General features: G+C 32.7%; 1 protein-coding gene across 2 annotated transcripts; it reads left to right on the top strand.

Moving 5' to 3' along the window:
• The first annotated feature begins 4696 nt into the window (after positions 1–4696).
• LOC105323137 (protein arginine N-methyltransferase 5) lies at positions 4697–21008 on the top strand. 2 transcript variants are annotated; one of them, XM_011422113.4, is made up of 17 exons: positions 4697–4832; positions 6653–6771; positions 7045–7130; positions 7379–7510; positions 7811–7920; positions 8245–8458; positions 10061–10150; positions 10690–10761; positions 10862–10939; positions 11077–11135; positions 11252–11377; positions 11480–11655; positions 12051–12169; positions 12794–12887; positions 17737–17853; positions 17960–18024; positions 20625–21008. In XM_011422113.4, exons 1-17 carry the CDS (start codon positions 4741–4743, stop codon positions 20775–20777), a joined length of 1902 nt encoding a protein of 633 aa, XP_011420415.3. In that variant the 5' UTR covers positions 4697–4740; the 3' UTR covers positions 20778–21008. The 2 variants fall into 2 exon arrangements, with proteins under 2 accessions (XP_011420415.3, XP_011420414.3); XM_011422112.4 differs by having other exon boundaries at positions 10061–10216.
• The last annotated feature ends 2229 nt before the right edge of the window (positions 21009–23237 follow it).

The raw sequence follows: 23237 nt of genomic DNA, 5'->3' as shown, positions 1-23237 counted from the left end.
AACCCAAATATTTTCACAATGGGTGGAATTTATTTCCTCATTCAATTTTGACACAGACGCCTATTTCTTTTAATATGATAAGTCCCCGCACTATAATAATCGAAGTACATGGGGATAACATTATCATTGAAAGAAATATTTTTAACGTCCGACGCCTGTGAATTTTGAGGATTTGGAAATAAATTTAAGAATTTTTTTTAAATGTTTCTCTAAACAGAAATGGAACGGATCGATCGATTTGGGAATTCTATGACATTTGATCAATACAACTGTTGTATGCTATTCGTTTATAAATTTATGCTGCAAAAACTTCTTGCAGCTTTTACATGTAACGATTTCCAACTGGATAATGCGTTCTGTTTCATGGTTCTGCACGCGTGGAAAGATTGTCAAATGTGCCATAATAAAAGAATATTATAATAAAGTTTACAAATCGTAATTAAGGAGGCTGGGAGGCCGAAAATGACCCTCAGATTTACATTAATATAAAAAAAAATGATTTACTATGCTATAATAAAACTATTATTTACAAGAACAAAAGTCACACCTCTTAAATCTCTAAACAGAGGTCTTCTTTTGAAGATTATATGGGCTACTTTTGAAGAAGATTATATTTGGTCTAAACATTACGACCGTTAATGTATCGGGCGTTTACTTCGCATAAATATGAAGATGCATACCAAATATAGTCCTTTTTAAGTCAATACATGGCAAATTATTATATGAACACATATTTAAAATGATTCATTTCATCCATTTATTTGCTCGTATTTATCTGTTAATTTCGTGTGCAGATGTGCAAATGCTCTGTGGGTATTTATAAGTAATGTGTTAATGTGTATTTTACGTTTCTAAGTCAACGCACAGTCATTGGAGAATCATGCAGATGACAGAAGGAAATGTCACGACATAAGAAAACAGCTAGACTTTCTTTATCACCTATCATAGATACCGACAAAATTCACGTATATTACGACATGTATGTCGAAAATTTTAAAAATTATATATTAACCAACGTCCACTTTTTCACTGCATGAACCACAGTGCCAAATTATTAAAACAAAATTTCAAACTATTTTCTGTTTATGGTTGAGATTTACGAGGTTATTTAAGGGTACAATATATAAATAGTGCCTGTTTGGGAGGGTAACAGTTGAAATTGACACCCCGAGAAAAGGATTGTCAACCGACGCGAAGCGGAGGTTGACAATGGTTTTCGAGGGGTGTCAGTTTCAACTGTAATCCTCCCAAACAGGCACTATTTATTTTATTATACTGAATGTCTTAATATGAGAGAATGTTTTACTACTTTTATATAAAAAAGACATGAATTCTACGGCGAACCGTACGCACATGTAACAATTCGTTGTGTTACCCGTTGCTAACGCTGAGGGTAATAGAATGGATTATCAACTGCGTCAAAACCAATCAGATTTCAGTATTTAACATGAAAGTATAATAATAGCGATTGTCATAACCCCATGATATATTAAATTAAGTATAGCATCTTAGTTCGTATTATTCAAAAAGGAAAACATTTCTGTTCTTAGTTCAAAGCTAAACAAATTATATCTTACAAATATTAGATGGATCTTATGGTCAATTTGTTGACCATCCAGCCTCCTTAAAGAAGCATGGTCACGATTTCGGTCAAAATGTATTTTTCTGTTTTTATTATACAATGCTTTAGTAATGCATCTCTAATTATCAAATGAAAGAGAGTCAGTCGTAGCAGGCACATAGCATCAGAAGGGGGGGGGCTCCCCCCCCCTTTTCTCGCAGCAACAAATTTCTTAAAATTTACATATAAAAAATGGAATTATCATGGGGAGTATGTAAAAAATTGATATGAAAATAAGGAAATGAGGAGTGAAATTGAAGTTATATAATAAGCCGGCCTGCCCCCCCCCCCCCCCCCCCCCACACACACATACGGATAAGTATTTTGAAGATGTTGGAAAACTAAAAAAATTTTTTTTTTTTTTTGCTTGTCAAGATTTTTTTGGATGAGTCTGACCCCCCCCCCCACTTTCAAAAACGATGCTACGTGACTGCGATGAGATATAAGTAAGATACAGGGCTCAGAATTCTTCGTTATATGTAAACAAGGCTCGTGTCCTGTTTTTGTTTACAAAGGTTAAATATACCAGTAAAAAATCTTTGTCAAGCTGATTTGTCTATCTTCTTATCTATTATAAGCATAAATAAACAGTTCCTAACGTTTCATACGTTCATTTTGGGTCTAAAACTGGAATTCTCACTTCAACATTCAAAATGTAAACAAATTCTTTGTTTACATACCAAAGAATTGTAAGTTCTTTAACTCGCTTATAACTCGACGGATGACACTCAAAGTTTGGTTGCCTATTAAAAAAGTGTTACTGAAGTATGTAAACATTAAAATCGGAAAAATAATTTTTTAATCAAAAGCGTGACCATGTCCCATTAACAGCCAATAGTAAAACATTGGATGATATTCAATATTTCATTATCACTAAATAGGATCCTCGATACCCTGTGACTTCTATATTACAGTACGCCACAGCATGGCGATTTTACCCATCGTGAAATTGTTTATATACCGCCTACATTGAAGTTTTGTCTTCCATCTCTGTAGCGCAACGGATGAAACTTCGATCTGCTGACCCGCAGGTCCCGAGTTCGAATACTACAGGAAAGAACTAAATTTTTCTATGATATTAGTCAAATTTGGCCCCCATAATTCGCCTTTTTTAAAAGTGTTTCAGGTACATTAATTTTTTGTGTTACTTTTTAGAAGAGTTTACAAAAAAAATGTTCTTCGCCTATTTTTTTTTTTTATTTATATGCACTTACTGGCAGTATATGACGTAATAAGTGACACTATTTTTAGATTTAAATCAAAATCAATCAAGAATTGACATATTTCTTATCTTTTTTCGAATGGGAAATATCGAGCGACTCTTTGAACATGAAAGAACTTTTTGTCACTTTTAAGTACTGGATAGATACATCTTTGGTGAAAATATTTTGTTTGTTCAAGTAATCGCTCAATGTTTTCAAAAAGAAAATCTGCTTGAAAACAAGCCGTTGTATGCTAAAAATGCAAAAAATGGTGGGAAAGGGTAAACTTTATGATGTCTTATTTTTAAAAAGTGGGCACTCAAATTGAAATGAAAATTATGAAAAAACTTGAAATGTATATCTGTACATATAAAAAAAAGAATTACAGTAAAATGACGATGTTCATTTAAGGGGCCATTTTAGGCCAAAACCATATATAGTCCTTTTTCTCCACACTTTGAAGTTTTTTCTGTCATTTTTAAATTTAACAGGTGCTAAAAACTATAAGTACATGTAAACTGTAATTTAGGTCGGGCTTGTATGAACAAGTAGGCAGAACTTTGAATTTTTCCCATAAAGTTTGGAGTTGAGGTTCTCAAGTTCAATATATGTTTACAAAATTTTAAATGTAATTTTTCAAGGAGATTAGTGTTATGAAAACCCCAAACTTCGCATCCATATAATAATATTGGTTTGATAATTTTATCGAACATGTCTACTTTACAATCAATTGTTAGATTATGTGTTCTGCACTTCCCAATAACACCATACATTGCTTTAGTAGCTTTATCAAACAGTTCTTTAACATTAAGATTAAAAGAGTTGCTTTTACAAAAAGTAACACCCAGGTATTTAAAGTTGTTAACAATTTCTAATTGGGAACCTTCAAAAGTAAAACAGTTGGTTTGTTTACCTCTACCAAACATTACAACTTTAGTTTTTTTACTGTTAACCTTAAGACGCCACTCTTTACAATATCTAGAAAAAACATTGAGTAAGTGTTGAAAATCTTCTGGATTTTCTGACAATAAGATGGTATCATCTGCATACAATAAGACAAAAAGGTTTAAATAAATATTAAGATCTTTCTTAATGTTATCAGACAAGCGTGACAAACCTCTGACATTGTTTGTATAAAGATACTCCTCAAGATCATTTAAATATAGTGAAAATAAAAAAGGCGACAAATTTTCCCCTTGTCGTACTCCAACTGTACATTCAAAAAATTCTGAACTTAATCCATTAACCAGAACTTTTGACTTAATACCTTTGTACATATTAGTAATAATTTTAAAACATTTTCCATCATTCGTCCGCCGTCGTCCGTTAGCCATTTTAAATTTATACTTCTTTTTAAAAAAAACAAGGCCATTTGTTACCATTTTTGTTTGAGGTACATGTATCTCACGGGTAAGAGAATCTAAATTGCGAACTTTATTACTTAACCACCCCAAGACATCGAGACCAAAAATGGGGGGGGGGGGGGGTTGAGGTCAAATTCTTAAACATCTTCTCTATTCCCACACATGCACTGATGTGAAAAATGTAAATGCGTGGTTATATGATGTCCATGATGCCCTTCCTAATTTGTGAAATGCACGGCCCCTGGGTCAGGGGGGTCAGACCCTAAGGCGGAAATTTAGCACTATTGGCACTCAGTAAGATGTTAAGGATAGGAAAGGGTCTAGACATGTACACGGATATTCTTCAATAAACAAAGTTAACTACTGGTAGAAAATCATTGAGACGCTGACAGGATTCCACCTGTATAGTGCAATTTTATATATTTTTCTCTGAGTGTGAATATAATTATGTACACTGATATATAGCTACTGCTACTCTCTCTCTCCCTCTCTCTCTCAATCGGGTTCGGTATACGTTTTTTAAACACCAATTACTTTCGAATTTCCTCAAAATATGCCAGTGAAGATGGCACGTGCGTCTTGTGGTCGCGATTATCACTGTTGTCCTGATATAAATACAGCAGTAGAAACTGCTTGTAAATCTGGGTAAGATTCATAACGCAATTTCTTTGTGTGTATTGCATTTTACATGAGATTGTACTTGTGTTTTTGAATATTTGAAACTTTGCAAAATATCCAATGTTTACCTGGTTCACTTATAATTTATCTTGATTCAACGTTGAAAAATGATATAGACGTGTCCTGTGATCTGTTGTGTAATAAATGTCGGTGTTTTGGTACCAGGCTAATTTGGCTAACCCGAAATTAGTTTTCAACAAAATTCTGTAATAATAGTCTTCTTGTGTCCATAATATGATCAGTTATTCAAAGAAATGGTTGGCTTAGTGGCTTCATGGAGATCTACTTTAAAGTACATACATGTATAACCTTGATGCAACGGTACAACCTTTTTTTCTTAGATTTGATCTCAACTTGTATATTTATTCCATTATATATCCATCATGGACAAATTTGTTATAACTTCATAATATGCATGGATAATATCAGTAAATTTCTTTTTAATTGTTTTATGATAAAAATGATAAAGAAATACTATAAGGTTGTGGGTCAGAAACACACATAAAGAACCCACAAACAATAGTTATATAAACAAATATCTTTTGATTAATTAAATGTAATTGACACACAATACAGGGTTCAACATTAACATTAGTCTTTTAGTTTCAGACTGATAGATTTTTAATTGGACTAACAAAATCTGTGCCTAGTCAGTCAGTTTAAGCATATGTATAAAAAATTAAAAAAAGGTCTGCTAAAAAACTACCGATCGACAGTTTTCAAGATTTTATTTGGAAACTCATAATGTATTGTAGCATCTTTAGCATGGCATATGATTATAAAAAAAAATCATTGCTTACACTTTTTTTAAAAGTGGTTTAAATTGAGTGAAATGTTAAATAGATTTGAGTCATGACTCATGATTCAATTTAACTGTGTTAAATTAACACATTGCTGCAATGAAAACAAAGGAATGAAGCTGTCAGACTTTTTTAAAACGTATTTATCCATAATTGATTTCCGTATGAAAGGGCTTTAACTTATGTATCGGTAGTTTACTTTACGTATGACCATCACCTCCATCTTTCGATACATAATACAATGTATATAAACAAAACAAGACATGGTATATGTTGCTCTTTGCCACCAGCGTGACTTTAATTGTTACATAACATTGTAACACATTGCCTAAGGTTATATAAAATTATATTACGAAATACTATAATTGAATTTTAATTGAATTATGTCGCAATTCTGCATTTGATCTTAATATGATGTAACTATAATTAATTTCCGAATAGTGATTAATAATAATATACAAATATGAATTTTACTAATTGGCTGTATTGAGAAACTGAAATCGAAAATTGGTTACGTAATATTGTCAAACAAATTCCTTGTGGTCTTAAAAAGCTCTGTACATCTACAATAAAATACATGCATGAAAAAAGAGAAGGTGAAAAAAAATCAAAAATAAAGAAAAATAATATAAAATATTTAACACTGGAAAGGTGGAGGGGAGGTGGTGGAGTTTTAAAGAAATGGTCCGAAGGAACAGAATCAGTATTCAAAGGTGTTACCCGTGCGGCGTCCTGAAAGAAAGTGAATTGAATTAGCGCGTCTTCCTAAACAAAGAGAGTCCCTAGAATTCCCACGTTTAATTTCATTGGTCAAATGATGACACCAACATTACGTGACCAAATAGAGCACTCTCTTCTTTTTGATAATACACATTTAAAAGTGCGATAACTCGTAGTGAGAAAAATTGTAAAATCAATATATATAAACTTAAAATTCCTATATTGAGACTGTTGAAATTTAAGAATTTTTTATCACTTTTTCTTTAGATTTGATTTTGTGTGTCTGCCAATTGTGAATCCAAGATACAAACGTGAATTTATTCATGGTCCAGCAAAGAATCGGCCTGGTCCTCTTTCGAGATCTGACCTTGTTTTATCAGGCCAAGGTAGTAGGCTTTTGTAATCAAGCACAGTAGAAACTGTATTATAAACTGGTAAATGAGACGGATAAGGCATCAATTTATCAAAGTTCTATAAAAAAAAATTATACAAGTTCTGAGCATCAATTTTTACACAGAGATTTATAAAATTGGAAATGAAATTTATTGAAGTTTATAAAAATATATAGGTCCAGACTTTCCAGTTCTCTTTGAAGTTTATATTTTCAATTATTAGAATGTAATTTTGAAATCAACATGATGAATCAATGATTTACCTAGATTGGAGTACATTGATTGTCGGCAAAACATCACCATGGTTACAGCTGGACTCGAGAGTTGAAGTTATTCGAAAGAACTCTGAAGCTGTAAGATTTTTTTTGTGTCATTGTGTAAAGAAGAAATAAATGGTCTACAAATATTTGATATCTGTTCTTGGCAGACACAGGAGTACTTTATTTTTGGTCTGCATTACCAGGAAAGCCATCAAATTGTAAACCACAAAGACCTAATATTCTTCCACATGTACAGCTATCCTTTTTAAAGCAATGGTGATAGTACATGTATTTCAGCTATTTTTTTCTCATTCTCATTTCACAATTTTGTGTTTTTCAAGGGATTCAAACAGGAGTTGGCATTTGCAAGCCACCTTGGGCTCCCAGCCATATTAATTCAACTGAAACATGGCAAGAATGCCAACCTAGCAAGATGTCTCAGTGAACAGATCCAAGCAGCTTACTTCCAACAAGTAAAGACCATGTACTCTGTTTAGCTCAGCACAATACTGTAAAAAAACAGCAGTGAACATACATATTATAATAAATTAAGGCTTCATCAAAGTCAGTTTCATTTTTGTAATTTTAAAATTGTATTAAAAACTTCATGGATGAATTGAGTTAAAAATGAATGGAAATCTCTCATCCCTAGTGCTTCACTATATTGTAAACATGTTAAATTTATTGCATGACCTCTCATATTAATAAATGGGTAATCTACATTTATTAAGAAGGTACAGGTAGATTAATTTGTCTTGATTGGATTTTTTCAGCAATACTGGATCCAGATCCCGCTGATATCGGCTCGTGACCAGGCAGACTGTCTGATGGAGGGGGGACAGACAGACGAGGAGAGAGAGCCCCAGGATGACACCTGGAAATGGTCAGTGTATAGAATAGAAAGTGCTCTTCCTGGCTTGTGGTATTTACCTGTGTGCTGTTTAGTATTTTTACATGTTAATGTATTTATCATTACAAAAATCTTTTAAAATTTACATTATAAGTCTTGTTTACAATTTTGCAGTTATGATAAGGAAAGTAACCTCTGATTCTTCACACTCTTTCAGAGATTATTTAAAATGTAAAAAATAGGGTATAAAGGAATTTTTGGAGAGGGGTTGTTATTTTGTTATATCATATTACATTTTTACAAGTACCTGTACTTCATAAGTTTTTGTTATATAATATATGACTTTTTACTTTGCAGGTGGCATGAGTTTAGAACTCTGTGCGACTCTCAGAGGAGAATCAATGTTGTTCTGGAGCTGTCCACTAATCTGCCAGATGAGGAGGTATTGGACCGATGGCTGGCCGAGCCAATCAAGTGTGTCATGGTATCCACCAATCTGTTTCTGACCAATAAGAGAGGGTATCCTGTGTTATCAAAACCTCAACAGAGTTTCCTTAAAAAACTGTTCAAGGTACACAAACTGTTCATTATACTGTATATGTTTTACACTACACAAACTTGTCCATGGGGAAGGGGAAGAAATATTGGAAGCTGTTTTTCCATCTGTCCTTCTGTCCATCTTTCGTTGGACATAATTTAACATAAAAATAATTGAAGAACAAGTGCATGAATTTATGAGCACTCTTGGTTAACAAATAAAGATGTGCTCAAGTTATTTTGAAATCGCATGGGCAAGTTTTCTTCCATCTTTTTTTCATTTCTCAACTTCACTGACCCAGTCATATTTCATTAGATTGTGGTGTCATGTCTCAAAGACATATACAGCCTACTCCGGATATATGAAATTCAGAGGACCGTGCAAATTAGTTAAAAGTTATTGTAATTCAATATAAGCGAAATCGACTGATGTGAAGCCGCCATTTTTAAAAGTTTAATCCCGATCTAAAATAAAGAAGAAAAAAACCCAAACAAATTATTTGGTCATTGTTTATTTATTACAGTGAACAGATAACATGGAATATTAGTCCATAAAAGTTTAATTTATATATCAGAAAGTTTTTTAGGTTTCATTTTGTTAAAATCTTAAACCTCATCAAAATGCTTAATCGCATTTAATTACGTTTCAAAGAGAAATCATTAGACTCAAACGCTTTAAATAGAGCTGAACACTGCTTGTCTAACGTCGTAAGTGTACTCGGGTTAATCTCAAAATCCTTAGCTATTTTGAATTTATGCTTCGTCCTTTTATCAATAGCCATTAGTTACTAGTTTGTAATTATAGTGTCCAAATATAAGGTTTTTCTTTTCTGTGAGGTTTCCATATTACGTCTAGCCTCAATAGGTCCGTATGCGTAAACACAAAGAATTCAAAAGTGAATCAATTTTATTTTATTTTTTAAAAGAAGTATAAAAACACATAAGGTGAAAACTTCAAAATTCACACCTTTGTATATCAAAGGGTCAATCAGGCATTATTACTGTCACAAAACGGGACGACAGCCATCAGGGAGTACTTCAATATAACAGTTATAAAAACCACTCATTATCACCTCTGGGGACCGATCAGTGACTTCAATATAAGCTATGTTTCAAAATAGGCGATTTCGTTATAACTGTTATTTTAATGCAAAGAATATGAGAGGCTATAACTGGGGATTTATTTCTATTTCAAAATAAGTGGAATTTCAAAGTGTAAAGCGATTTCAATAAACGTGGAGTAAGCTGTATATAAGATTAGGATGGGAATGGTAAAATGGAATAATCATGTCTGACTGTCACGTTGTTTATCTTACTGTCTGAGCCTCCACATTTGTGTTAAGTCTAAAACTAATGTCAAAGACTCATACTTGGTAAAAAGTTGAACATGGTACTGACCTTTTTCTATTTAAATTGTTGACAGCTCTAGTTAATAGACATTAGAATTAGAGTACATTTGAATATGTAGGTTTGTTTGTCAACAAAAAATATTTTGAGAGAAGTGTGCATGACTTTAACCTGGGCAAGGTTAGTCCTTCTTTTGGACTGCTCTAGTTAATAATTGGTTGTGTTGTAACACTAGACTCAGAATACCTGTAGGTTTGTTTGTCAACAGAATTTTTTTTGGCTTGAGCAGCTGGACATTCAGATAATCCTGACCGGGGCAGACAGACACCCAGACAAAGGCCTCCACACCTACCAGCAGTACCTGGATCACCTTTGGCAGGTAAGACATCAAGACACAGATCTCCAACAGTACCAGCATTGCCTGTACATGGATAACCTGTGGCAGGTAAGTGCAAGTCTGACCTGTAGAAGAGACGGGGCTTACATGTATGTTCTCTCTCATCTTATCTGTGCGGAAAACATATTATATACTGACACTTTAAAATATTATTTGAAATTTTTATTAATATAGGCTATAGATGAAAATGTTTAGAACTCATTATGACATGACTTAAAGGAATTACGTGTATATACATGCATATGTGAGGTTGGTAAATGATTTAATACAGAGCAAGCCTAAACGGTCATATATAAACCTTATGTAATGTAGAATATATATTAGGATAGGCACATGAATGCTCATGAAAATTAATCATTGCACAAACCCTTTTGGCATCTGACCAGTATTCATATGCATGTATGTGTTTGTTGCAAATGTTAGCCTTTTATAAATTCACTGCCTTTTTTAGCATGAGAGACAAACTTTTAAGAGATTAAGCACTGACTCAGTTGATCACTTGGTTTTTTTGTCTTCCATAGACTAGGTCCCCTCCTGATCCCATCACACAGTTTGCAAAGGGCTACGAGGACTACTTGCAAAGTCCACTGCAGGTATGAATGAAAAAAACTAGCTGGCTCCTTATAACATTGACTTAAAAAATGTGCAATTTGTTCTAAAAATATATCATTGTACCTTGTGATTTTTCTGCAGCCTTTGATGGACAACCTAGAATCACAAACTTACGAAATCTTTGAGAAAGACCCTGTCAAATATTCCCAATATCAGAAGGTCAGTTTTCTTCTTGTAAAAACCAATGTTCTTGTCAATAACATATATATTTCAAAACTGGAAACTCAGACTGGGTAACTTCGGAAATAATTGTAAAAAGATGTAAAGTCAAAGTGTTACTCTCATTGTTTCTTCAGGCTGTGTACTATGCCCTTCTGGGTAAGATCAAACCAGAGGAAAAAGAAACAAAGAGTGTGTAAGTAGTCACATGTTCATATTGTCATATATTTGTATAAACTACCATTCTATTTATGGTCCTTTTTTGTGGGAAATATCAGTTGGAAAGGAAAGAAGATGTGTTCTCTGTTGCAGTGTTTTAATGGTGGTTGGGGCTGGCAGAGGACCCCTTGTGAGGGCCTCCATTGCCGCTTCCCATCAGGCAGATAGAAAAATTAAGAAGGTGTATGCGGTGGAGAAAAATCCTAATGCTGTAGTGACGTAAGTACCAGCTATCATTGTAACAAGGGTGCTTCAGGGATACTGAGGTTTTGTTGAAATTTGTAAACTTTCGAGGCTGAGACAATGTTTTGTTGTTAACAGTCTGGAGAATATGAAGGACGAGATGTGGGGAGACCTGGTGGAGGTGGTGTCATGTGACATGCGGTTGTGGGAGGCGCCCGAGAAGGCAGACATCTTGGTCAGCGAGCTACTTGGGTCGTTTGGAGATAACGAACTCTCCCCGGAATGTCTGGATGGAGCTCAGAGATTTCTGAAGGGTATTGGACTATTACTAGTTTATTTATTGTATGTATCTAGTCATATAGTTTACTAAATGATATGTAGGTACATGTATATGTTGATTATATAAAAGTAAAACTCAGCACAGGAACCAATGCATGTTGAAAGACTACGATGTTGTTTTTCGATGAAATGAATATAAAAATGAGTTTGAAAGATTGTAGTTTTGTATTTTATTTAGAAACTATGCAGTACAACTGCAACTGCAGAGCTTATGTACATGTAATGATATTTAGATACTGTACAGGCAAACAGGTAGGATAGGGAACCATCAACAGCTACCAGGATATACATGTAGCTGTTATGCATAGTATAGAAGTTACATGTAAACGGTGAAATGAGTAGAAGTATTAAATTTGTGTATGGTTTTCAGATGATGGTATCAGTATTCCTTGTGAATACACATCCTACATGTCGCCACTACAGTCAGAAAAGCTGTACAATGAAGTCAGAGTGTGCAAGGACAACACCCCCTCCAACAAACCGCTAGATGTAAGTACTGGATTAGAATTGTACATGCGGGCACCAAGTTATATTCACATCTTCCAAGTATGATTTCCTCTATTTCTTACAGAAACTTATAGTTAATTCATTGTTCTAAAGAAACAGCCAGTCTGAAATTATCACCCCCATTTATCATTTGGTCAAAACCTTCATCGAACTAAAAGAAAATCATGGACTGAACAAATTAATCAGGATAATGTCAGACGCAAAATCCCATTTAAGACAACTTGGCAATTTCTTTTATTTAACATACTGATGTACATTAACGAATAATTTAGTTATTTTTACTTTCTCTTTATGATCAATTCATTAATTTGTTAAAAGAAAGATGTTTTAAAATATAAACTATAAAATGCTTTTTTTTTGGTGATTCATGCGGGTTATGATGGTAGCGCTAATTTCACATAACCAGCTATCATCAAAGAAAGCATTTGAGTGTTTAAATCAAACTTTAAACAATATTTTGATTGACTACAATCTTAAAGTTATTATTGATATATAATCAACCTTATTCATAAATCACATTAGTAAATTTATATTTATTATATGCTTCTTAACAAAGATTTTTGTTTCTTCTATTTTCATATTTAGTTTATTTTTTAACTCTTGCAGCACAATTTTGAGACCCCCTATGTGGTACGCCTCCATAACTGTCAGGTGCTTGCTCCTCCACAGGAAGTGTTCCACTTTAAACATCCAAACAGAGGTCAGTAATCTTACAGCCACTGCAATGTGTAGGTACAATAGAAACAGTTCAGTATGTATATAGATATAGCAAAATGATGGATATACACCCAACACAATGTGTAGGTACAATAGAAACAGTTCAGTATGTATATAGATATAGCAAAATGATGGATATACACCCAACACAATGTGTAGGTACAGTAGAAACAATTCAGTATGTATATAGATATAGCAAAATGATGGATATACACCCAACGCAATGTGTAGGTACAGTAGAAACTATTTAATACGTACACAGATATAGCAATATCATAGATTACATCTACAGTGTGTAGGTACAATCTATAGAAACTAGTACAGTGGCCTCCAGGTATAACAAGCTCGGATAAAACGAGGTATCGCTTACAACGAGATGATTTTATGGTCCCAAAATATTTCTTTATTATTTCCTTTTAAAAAATACTGGATACAACAAGATTGTTTATAACGAGACCCGTTTATTATGAGGTTAAAATTAGTTGTACGCGCTATCGGATATAACGAGGTACTCGCTGCATGCTTGATTACACACGCTGGTTCCAGGTAACTAACGGTATGGCCATGTAATTTTCACAGGTATGTATACACAGGACAACAGATTAAAAGTATTCAGAAATAATAATGAGTTGCAATGTTCACAATCATGGCTTCGAAGTAAAAGAAAAGGAAAACAATTTCACCAGAAACAATAGGTCTTTTTTAGATATAATTGGTGCCCGTTAGTTGTAAACGCTATCGGATATAGCAAGGTACTCCTGGCAAAGGAAAGTAATTTCGCTAGAAACAATAGGACTTATTTAGAAATAGTTAACAATGAATGAAAAATTAAAAGTGAAATTGCAAAGGACTATGGATTAACTTCGAGTACATTTAGTACAATTTTATAAAAAAAACAAGATTTAGAAAGCTTGGAAGAGTTAGCAGACTTGTTGAAAAAACCCTGTGACTAAAAATAGCGATACCGACAATCACACAGTTTTTGTCTCTCGTGAAGTGAAAGTAACACATGTTTAAGATTGTAGACGTAATTATTTTATGGTCATTGACATGAATACGCTGTAATTATATTATTTTTCAACAATGTGTGAAAAATTATAGGTATTTATATAACTATCACGTGTTTGTAAATGTTATTTGAAATGAACAACGATTACGTGTCACCTGACCTCAGATATAACGAGTATCGGTTGTAACGAGAAATAAAATGATGTCCCCAGCATCTCGTTATACCCGGAGGCCACTGTATGTTTACAGATATCAAATGAGTATATTCAACCATCAAAATGTGTAGGAACAATAGAAACTGTCATTAAAATATAGTACCCAAATGTAGAAAAATCATGGATATATACTCCACAATGTGTATGTACTATGTAGAGTAGAAACTGTTAATAAAATATTTACACAAATGTAGAAAAATCATGAATATATACACCACAATGTGTAGGTACAGTAGACCTGTTGAATATGTGTTGAATAAAAAAAGTGGATAAACACACTGCAATGTGTAGGTTTATAAGAAACTGTTAAATGGATTTACACCCTTTGCAATGTGTAGGTACAGTAAAAACTGTGAAATATATATACAGATCTAACAAAATTAATATTGTGTAGGTCCTAAGTATCACTGACTGTATGAGTCCCTCACCAGCTGTAAGAAATTACTCAGCAATTATCATTTTATTTCACTTTGACTTCAAATTATTGTCTCGTCTCAAAATTAATTTCTCATTTTCACTGCGCCTCCAAATTAACGCAAGACGGTTGATGTTAATTATAAATTAGAAAACAGTATGATCAGTCATCGAACAATTATCACCTTGTAGGACACGTGTTGTTTGAAACATCCCGTTACAAATCTAACACCCGGAGCCATTTAACTGACCAAGTAAAGGTGTTGATTAGGTACCACGAGTGTAAAAAAAAAAAAAAATAGGTTATGAAAAAAGGGACTGTGGTTTGACTTCAAGGGATCAAGGGTTATGAAAAATGCAGAAATCACGAGTAAATTTGCTTAGTTTCAAGTACCGGTACATAGGAAAAAAAGCAATGTACATACACATATGTAGCAAAATCTTGAATATACACCTACCACAATGTGTAGGTACAGTAGAAACTATTTTTAAAATATGTACGCAAATGTAGAAAATTCTGGATTTATTCATCCCAATGTGTAAGCACAGAAGAACTGTTGAATATGTACACACACACACACAAATAAAAATCATGTATATATACACTACAATGTGTAGGTACTGTGGAATTATTAGAATTTGTCTGACTCAATTTTCGTGGTATTCATGAATCCCCCTTGAATTTACATCATCGACGAAAATGAAATTTGAAAGAGTAAATTTTCTTACTGAAACTGAAAACAGATCAAGAATTTACGTCCCCACAAATGAGCAAAAAACCACAATCCACAAAAATTTGCCCCCACAAATTCAAATGATTCCACAGTTTATAAGACACTGTTAAATATATACAAAAATATAGGGAAAACATGGATTTACACCGTATGAAATGTGTAGGTACAGTGGAAACTGTTAAGTATAAGTTAAGTTACACAAAATGTTGCAAAATAATGAATTTACACCCAAGACAGTATGTAGGTATAATGGAAACTGTTAAGTATGTATATAGATATAGCAAAACCCAACACAATGTGTAGTTATAGTAGAAACTGTTAAGAATGTACACAGATATAGCAAAATCGTGGATATATAACTTCCACAATGTGAAGGTACAGTAGAAACAGTTAAGTACTTGCACAGATATAGGGAAATAATGAATACAATATACAGGGAAATATTCGCCCCCGTTTTATTTTCATCTCTTTCAACCTCATTTTCAGTAGGCAAATTTAAGACTGAAATCCAGTGTCCCAAAATATCTTTCCTAAAAACACAACTTTGTCTGCATGGTGTTTGCAAGTAAAGAAGAGCACAAATAACCCTGTTCATGTACAGTGTATACAATACTGTACATCTGGTTTTTTTCGTGTGTCACAAAATTTGCAAAAATTTGGCAAATATGTAGTATTTTTAATTTGCGTCAGTCAATTTTTGCGATTTTTAAAGATTCTTATGGAAAATAGTACAAGATGTAATTTCTGCATATTCAATATTATGCGATTTGACAGGGATCGCGAAAAAAGTGATATTAAAATTAGATCATCGTGAAAATTACCGGAAATACGGTATTGACCCAACACAATGTGTGGTAGAAACTGTTAAATATGTATACAGATATAGCAAAATCATGGATATACACCCAACACAATGTTATTATGGACAACACACTAGAATTTGATGGTACAGTAGAAACTGTTAAGGCCACCCAAAGTTAATTTGACATATAACGTCATTTCAAAATACTAAACCAACGAGGGAGGGTGATAAAATTTCAGCTAACATTATTTTTAAATAAATAGTTTTTCATATTTTCATCAATACAAATATGGTGTGTATATGTAGGCTACCTCTTTAGCAGTGATCTTTCCTGTCAATCCCATTGAGTATCTGATCTATAGTACTTAATGTGCTCCAAACATTGAACATTTCTACAGCCTGCATAATAGGAATAAAATCAAACTTGAAAAGATCAAATTTTTATTGGGGTCTGTTCATTTTTTTTAATATGTGTATTGGTGTTGAATGATAAAATCTGTTATAGCAATTTCCAAGTTTTAAAGTTTCAAAAGATAGCAATAAATATTGTTATTAATTTCCATCATATTTTCTAATAACCAAATGTATCTACAAAACCTTCAATTTACAATACATCGACCTCCCCCGATGAGGATTTTATTTTTAACACTTCAGTAAGCGCACCCAGTAGTTGTGGGAAGGAAACATGTTTATTGTGAATTTGCTATAATCATTATTACAGTTTGCTGTACTTACGATAACGAATTTGCAATATGGATAATAATAAAATGGCGAATTCAACATGTAGATTCCTAGGAAATTGTTATTTTAAAACAATAAAATGCTTTCTTGGGTGATTCATGCTGAATATGAAGGTGGCGACAATGCAGAAAAATAAATAACCCGCTAACACGGGATATGTAAATTTTTTCTGCAATGATCACTACCTTCATAACCCGCATGAATCATCAAACAAAGCATTTTGATGTTTATATTTACATCTTTCTTTTAACAAATTAATAAATTGATTGTAAAATGTAAGTTTAATTAACTAAATTACTGTTAATGTACATCGATACGTTGATTGCTCTATCACTATGTAAGGTTGTTTATCCAAGATCTAGGTTCACGTTCATTAACATGGCACAAAAAAGGGTTAGGGTGGGGGATATGTTTTGTTTTTAGACAGCTCTAGTTTATATACATAAAAACTTCATGTACTTTTAGAGTTGTCTCCCTTCATATATCATATACATGTACATGTATGTGTACACATGTATAAATTGTCTTCTAAAAGGAGTTGTGTAATGTCTGTATGATATAGATTTAATTAATAAAGGCAAAATTGAGAATAAAACTCAAAATTTGACTGTTACTTTGACTGTTTTGGTTCCTGTCTATTTAATCCTAATTAGCATAGAATTAGGCTAATGCCTACCCACAGTAAAGGAATGTAGTCTATCTTATGGTTTGACTCAATCTGTGTTAAAGTTTACCATTTGACCTTCACTGAATAATAGAAAAGTGCAAATGATGACCAATTAATAATAAATCATTTATTGTTACGATTTAATTGTTAAAAAAGGTATTTTTATGGTAACTTTAAAGACTTAGGGAAATGAAACTGACTGCTTCAGTTGAATTCCTTTTGTACTGTAATATGATTTTTTTTTTCCTTAGACACAGTGATAGACAACACTAGGTACACCTGTCTGGAGTTTGACATCAAACAAGACGCAGTTCTTCACGGGTTTGCTGGCTACTTTGACACAATTCTGTACGACAATGTGACCCTAAGTAAGTCCTGAATAAGTGTACAAACTCCAGCATCCAGAAATTGGATTGAACCATTAGTGCTGGTCAAATGCTGTATATTCTATGGCTGAATGATTTTGTGTTACAGGTATACATCCAGACACCCACTCTCCAGGAATGTTTAGCTGGTTCCCCATCTTGTTCCCAATCAAGGTAAGTTGTGGCTATTGTTGTTAATTTACATAGATTTATTAATCATGTTAAAGAGAAATCTGAATTGTCGTTAAATCATAAAAAACGAGACTAGTCTGTCACAAAGTACAATAAAATTGTTCTTATTTTGCATGAACAGTTGTGTAACTCTTATCCCTTATACTGTAGTGTAATTTAGCATATCTAGATTTGTCATGTAGACTGTCATTGTGACATTACTTTCTTTTACTTTGAAAGGTGCAATCTGGCTGTAACCTTACATACATGTATATGTAAACCGTTCCACTAATTGAATCACAGTGTGCAGTTAATAAGATCTGTGTATTTGTCTGGGACAAAACTATATTTTAAAAGGCTTCCAATAAAATCTTCCGGACAAAAAAGATACCAAGAATTTTTTTTTCATTTACTTTTATTACAGTTTTTCAAAATACTTTTAACATTTTTTTTGGCAGAAATTTGTGAAATTAAACTGTACCATTCTTTTCTCTGATATTTATTACATTGAGGTGTCTCATTGTATTTGTATGTTTGATGTAATGCTGGTTATGAAAATTTTTCTGCATTGATTGTTACCTTCATAACTTGCGTGATTTATCGAAGAAAGCATTCAATTGTTATACCCCCGCAAACGAAGTTTAGGGGGGTATATTGGTTTCACCCTGTCCGTCTGTCCGTCTGTCTGTCTGTCCGTCCGTCCGTCTGTCTGTCCGTCCGTCTGTCCGTCTGTCTGTAGACGCAACTTTGTCCCCCCTATAGAATTTTTTATTACTGCATGGAACAGTTTGAAAATTTGTACATATGTTGAACACCATCTGAAGATGTGCACCTGCAATTTTTTTTAAGATCAGACAAGATTTAATGATTTTATGACAGTTTTCATTTTCCTTATTCTATATGTTGAAAAGTAAGGGAGGTAATCCTTACAGATTTTATTAATTAATTAATAGAAAACACTCTAAAATATATTTATATAAATACATCCAGATGGAGTTTTTTGTCTTTATGTCTTAATTAATAAAAAAAAAAATATTTTTTATAAGTATTCTATCAACTGACAGTGCAAAGTTTTTGTTTGTCAATGATAAATTCTTAGGAGCTAATGAGAACATCAAAGACAAGTGTGGCTGAATTCGTTTGTCCCAAGGGAGCCATTATCTGAGCCATGGTTCAGATGGAGCATGTGTTTAGGGCAAATTGATAATCTGTAAAATGGGTGATGGTTTTGGGGCTATTTTAAAACTGTTTCATATAAACCAAAAGGTCTATCATTATAAGGAAATAAATAATTTAATTATTAATAAAGAAGTTAAACTATTTTTAGAGGTTGTTTAAATTTATTTGTCAAGTAATTTGATGAAGTGACCCTATTGGGCATTAATTTAAATGAAATTCAAAATTACTGATATGATTGTAGTGTTTTGGCAATTTTAAAATTGTTTGTAATATTAAATTTTCTTTTTTACATATTTTTACATAGTATGGTAATTATGGTAATGTTTTGGGAGTTTATTAAATTTAACAAGCTCATCAAAGAAAATCATAGTCCTATGGGATCAATTTTCTGATATGGAGTTCAATTGTGCCATAGGAGAAAGTGAGGAAAATTTGAAACAACTAATTGCATCTGTCAAGACTCTTATTAGAAAGATATTGAAAGTTTTATCAACAGAAGAGCATCGCTTGGCTACCGGTATTTCTATTCACTGCAAAGGGAGGGGTTATTGTCATTTTGTTGGTTTTTCTTTAAATCAATTAAATTAAAAAAATATATCATCAAATACATACATTTGTAAATGTATTACTGTTATAGATATGTATTTACAGTGAAATTCTGACAATTTTGATTTTAATTTTTCTTTGTTAACTATTTTTTTTTTTTTACAATTCTAGAATTTTTTTTTTGTATGTGTTCCAAACCTTAATTATTATTCAATTCAATTATTTGTCCCATTTGAAATTAGCCTAGCGGGGGTATTAGTCCCATTAGGACAGTTCTAGTTTTATATTTACATTTTCTCTTAACAAATTAATAAACTGATTGCAAAAAGTAAGTAAAATTCACTAAATTACCAAATGTACATCCATACGATAGCTAAATAAAACAGCCAAATTGTCTCCTATGGGAATTTGAGTCTGACATCATCATGATTATTTCCTGCAGTCCATGATTTTTCTTAATTAAGTCACTTAGGTTTTGATCAATCCATAAACAGGGTGTGTAGATTTTAGTCTGGCTGTTTCTATAGAGCTATGAATTAACTACATGTTTAAGTTTCCATAAGAAATAGAGGGAATCCTACTCAGTAGATGTAAATATTTTCATGCAATGAAACAGTGAAGACAGTTGCATTCCCCTTTGGCTTTTAAAATGTTATGGACTCATTAGATATAAAAAAAAAAAAAGTGTTCAGTTTGTAACTTCTTTAAATATTGTTTGACATTAGGCACTTCCCAATAAGCATGTTAAATAACATATATTTTAGTCTACATTTGCATTTTGAATGTATGTGGAAGTTATTTAATACTGAACAATGATGTACCTTGGATTTCAAAAAGACATGTTCATGCACATTGAGTTTTTGACTGAATTGTTTCAGACACCCATTTATGTGAAGAAAAACGATCGTGTTGTCCTGCACATCTGGAGAAGCTGTAACGCAAAGAATGTGTGGTACGAGTGGACAATTGTGGAGCCTACTGTCTTGCCAATCCACAACCCAAAGGGCCGCTCCTACACCATAGGACTCTAAAAACTTGTACAGTGTTCAATCTATTGTGTTTTGAAGGTTGTTATGCTTTACTAAGGTCACAAGCTAAGAAAAGCAACATTTTGGTGACCAAATGAAAGACTTTGTTAGGTTTGTCAGGCAAATTTGACTTGATCTGTTGTATTTAGACAAAACTTAATGCATAAAAAAGATATATTTCTTGTGTTCTATTTAGTGATTAAACATTTATTAAAGATGTAAAGTGTCAATTGATTTATGCCTTAATTTTATTTTGAGACTACAAGAATTTGGGGCATGGATCATTCCTTCCCCTTTTAATTTTTAAAAAAAGAAAAAAATGTGAGTTTCGACATGCTTTTCTGCTTTTATGAATACTAAATTGCATGTTGTTTCATAGATAATGAGCAAATTTCTTTGAGCTTTTTATAAAACAATGATTAAAATAAAGACATTGGGAAACTTAATATGGGGATGGGGTGTATGATGCTTTTTGCCTCAGATTTTTTCATTTAGAAAAAATGAATAGGGTTTATACCGGTATTACCTCCAAGTGTTTGAATTTTCCTGGATATACTGTCAAAATATTATATTTAGCAAGTATGATATTTGGGGAAAATTAAATATTCAACACATTAGCATGGATTTGAATAAGGTTTATCTTAAATGTACCTATCATTCTACTTATTAATTATATGTATTGCATTTCTTCATGTACTTGATTTAGCGGAAGCTGCTTTCTACCAAAACGCTACATAGAATACACAGCCAAATCTAATATGTTTACAATATTCTGATGGAATACATGTATTAGATTCCACATATTTAACAAAAAACCAAAGAAAATATTCTTTACTCATGATCCCATCTTTTTCATACTTTACATGTTCTTGTGGGTAAAAGCTGTATTGTGACCGCCAACAAAGATTTTAGGTCAATGGTTAAGCTCATACCGTATCAAATATCTTTGACATACAGTTTTGGACCATAATTTGTTGCCCTTTGATCCAGTCTTGCTCAGACTTTACCATAAGACAACATGTACAAGCAGTATGTAGGCAGGTGATGTATGGTGCCCTTGAATCAAGTTTCCATGTGGTAAGGTCATTGTCATAGCAGACTCTGTGTAAAATCTTTGTCTAGAGCATATGTTGATGTTTGTCTTTCAGCAGATATAATTTGTTGACACCGACATTTAGCAGATAATTAAGTATTATGTATATCATCCAATAGGGTTGTGATATTTTATAATGTTTATAGATAATCTGAAACATCATTATATTTCCGCATATTGTTTATCAAAATATAAGAACAAAACAAGAAATTAAGGGGATTCTACCACCGGAATGGTGTCTATCTCTGTACAAGCGAAGAATAATACACTGGGGTCGCTAGCTTTTTCCATTCATAGGATAAATATAACCCAGAGTTCATCTATTGTAGTTGAAAAACCTGCAGGGTTGGGGGGGGGGGGTTGGTTGTGTTCTTATCCGTCCTCTACCAAGAATGGAGAAAAGTAATTAAAGTTCAGGCACGTAAAATTGTGGGTTTTTTTGAAGTTGTTTGGGGGGGGGGGGGTTGCACAGAGTCATCCGAAAAATCTTGACAAGCTAAACATTTACAAAATAAAAGCAAATTTACCAATAATCCGTGGGAGGGGAAAAAATAAAACCACTTCATTCAAAACGTCTTCGTTGTCTTTGAGTACTTTTCTCTATATATAGGTAAATATATGGTCAACATAGATTGTGACAGCGTTAGGAAGACGAAAAAACCCCACAATCTTCAAATGTTTTGTAAAATTATTAAGTGACGAATTTCGAAGCTATCAATTCGGCACTTCTTTCTCATTGCATTTGTTAAAAAACAAAGCAAATTCAAAACTGTAATAGATGTACTGAAATCGGAATTTTAGGTGATACTTTTTTCTGCCAAAAAAAATTGCTCATATCACCAATGAATATAAAATCATATCGGCTTACGGTCAATAGTTTAATTGATATTGAGAAAGAAGCTCTGGCTTTAAAGGTACTGTATCTCTCAAAAATCAGAAAATCAATTGCATCGTATCTCCATTTTGTAGCTGTTCCAGTATCGCAAGATTTCACTGAACGGCCCTTGAGGGTTTCATAAAAAATGTATGAACTAAATTCATAGTAATAAAATATAAAAATTCTAAATAATAACAGATACTAGAGTAACGTTGAAGAAAAATGCAATTTATGATCATTTCAAGAATTAAAACATTTTTAAATTACCAACAAGTTGATTATTGGGATATATTGTTTTTTACGAATATGTGCTATTTTTTTCTTGCTTTACGATTTTTGCACGACTCTCATGTTTTGAAAGAAGAAAAAAAGACAATGAAATTTACAGGCAAAATGTTTCTGCCAACCGATAAACTCTACATTAACATAAAAACTAACAAATTAACATTTTTATATGGCCGCTATATTTCCTCATAGATAACCTTTTGCTTAC

This window comes from Magallana gigas, chromosome 3 (assembly GCF_963853765.1).
Source record: "Magallana gigas chromosome 3, xbMagGiga1.1, whole genome shotgun sequence".
Taxonomy (NCBI): Eukaryota; Metazoa; Mollusca; class Bivalvia; order Ostreida; family Ostreidae; genus Magallana; species Magallana gigas.
Note: the sequence above shows the minus strand (reverse complement) of the source record. Positions and strands in the feature narration are given on the sequence as shown.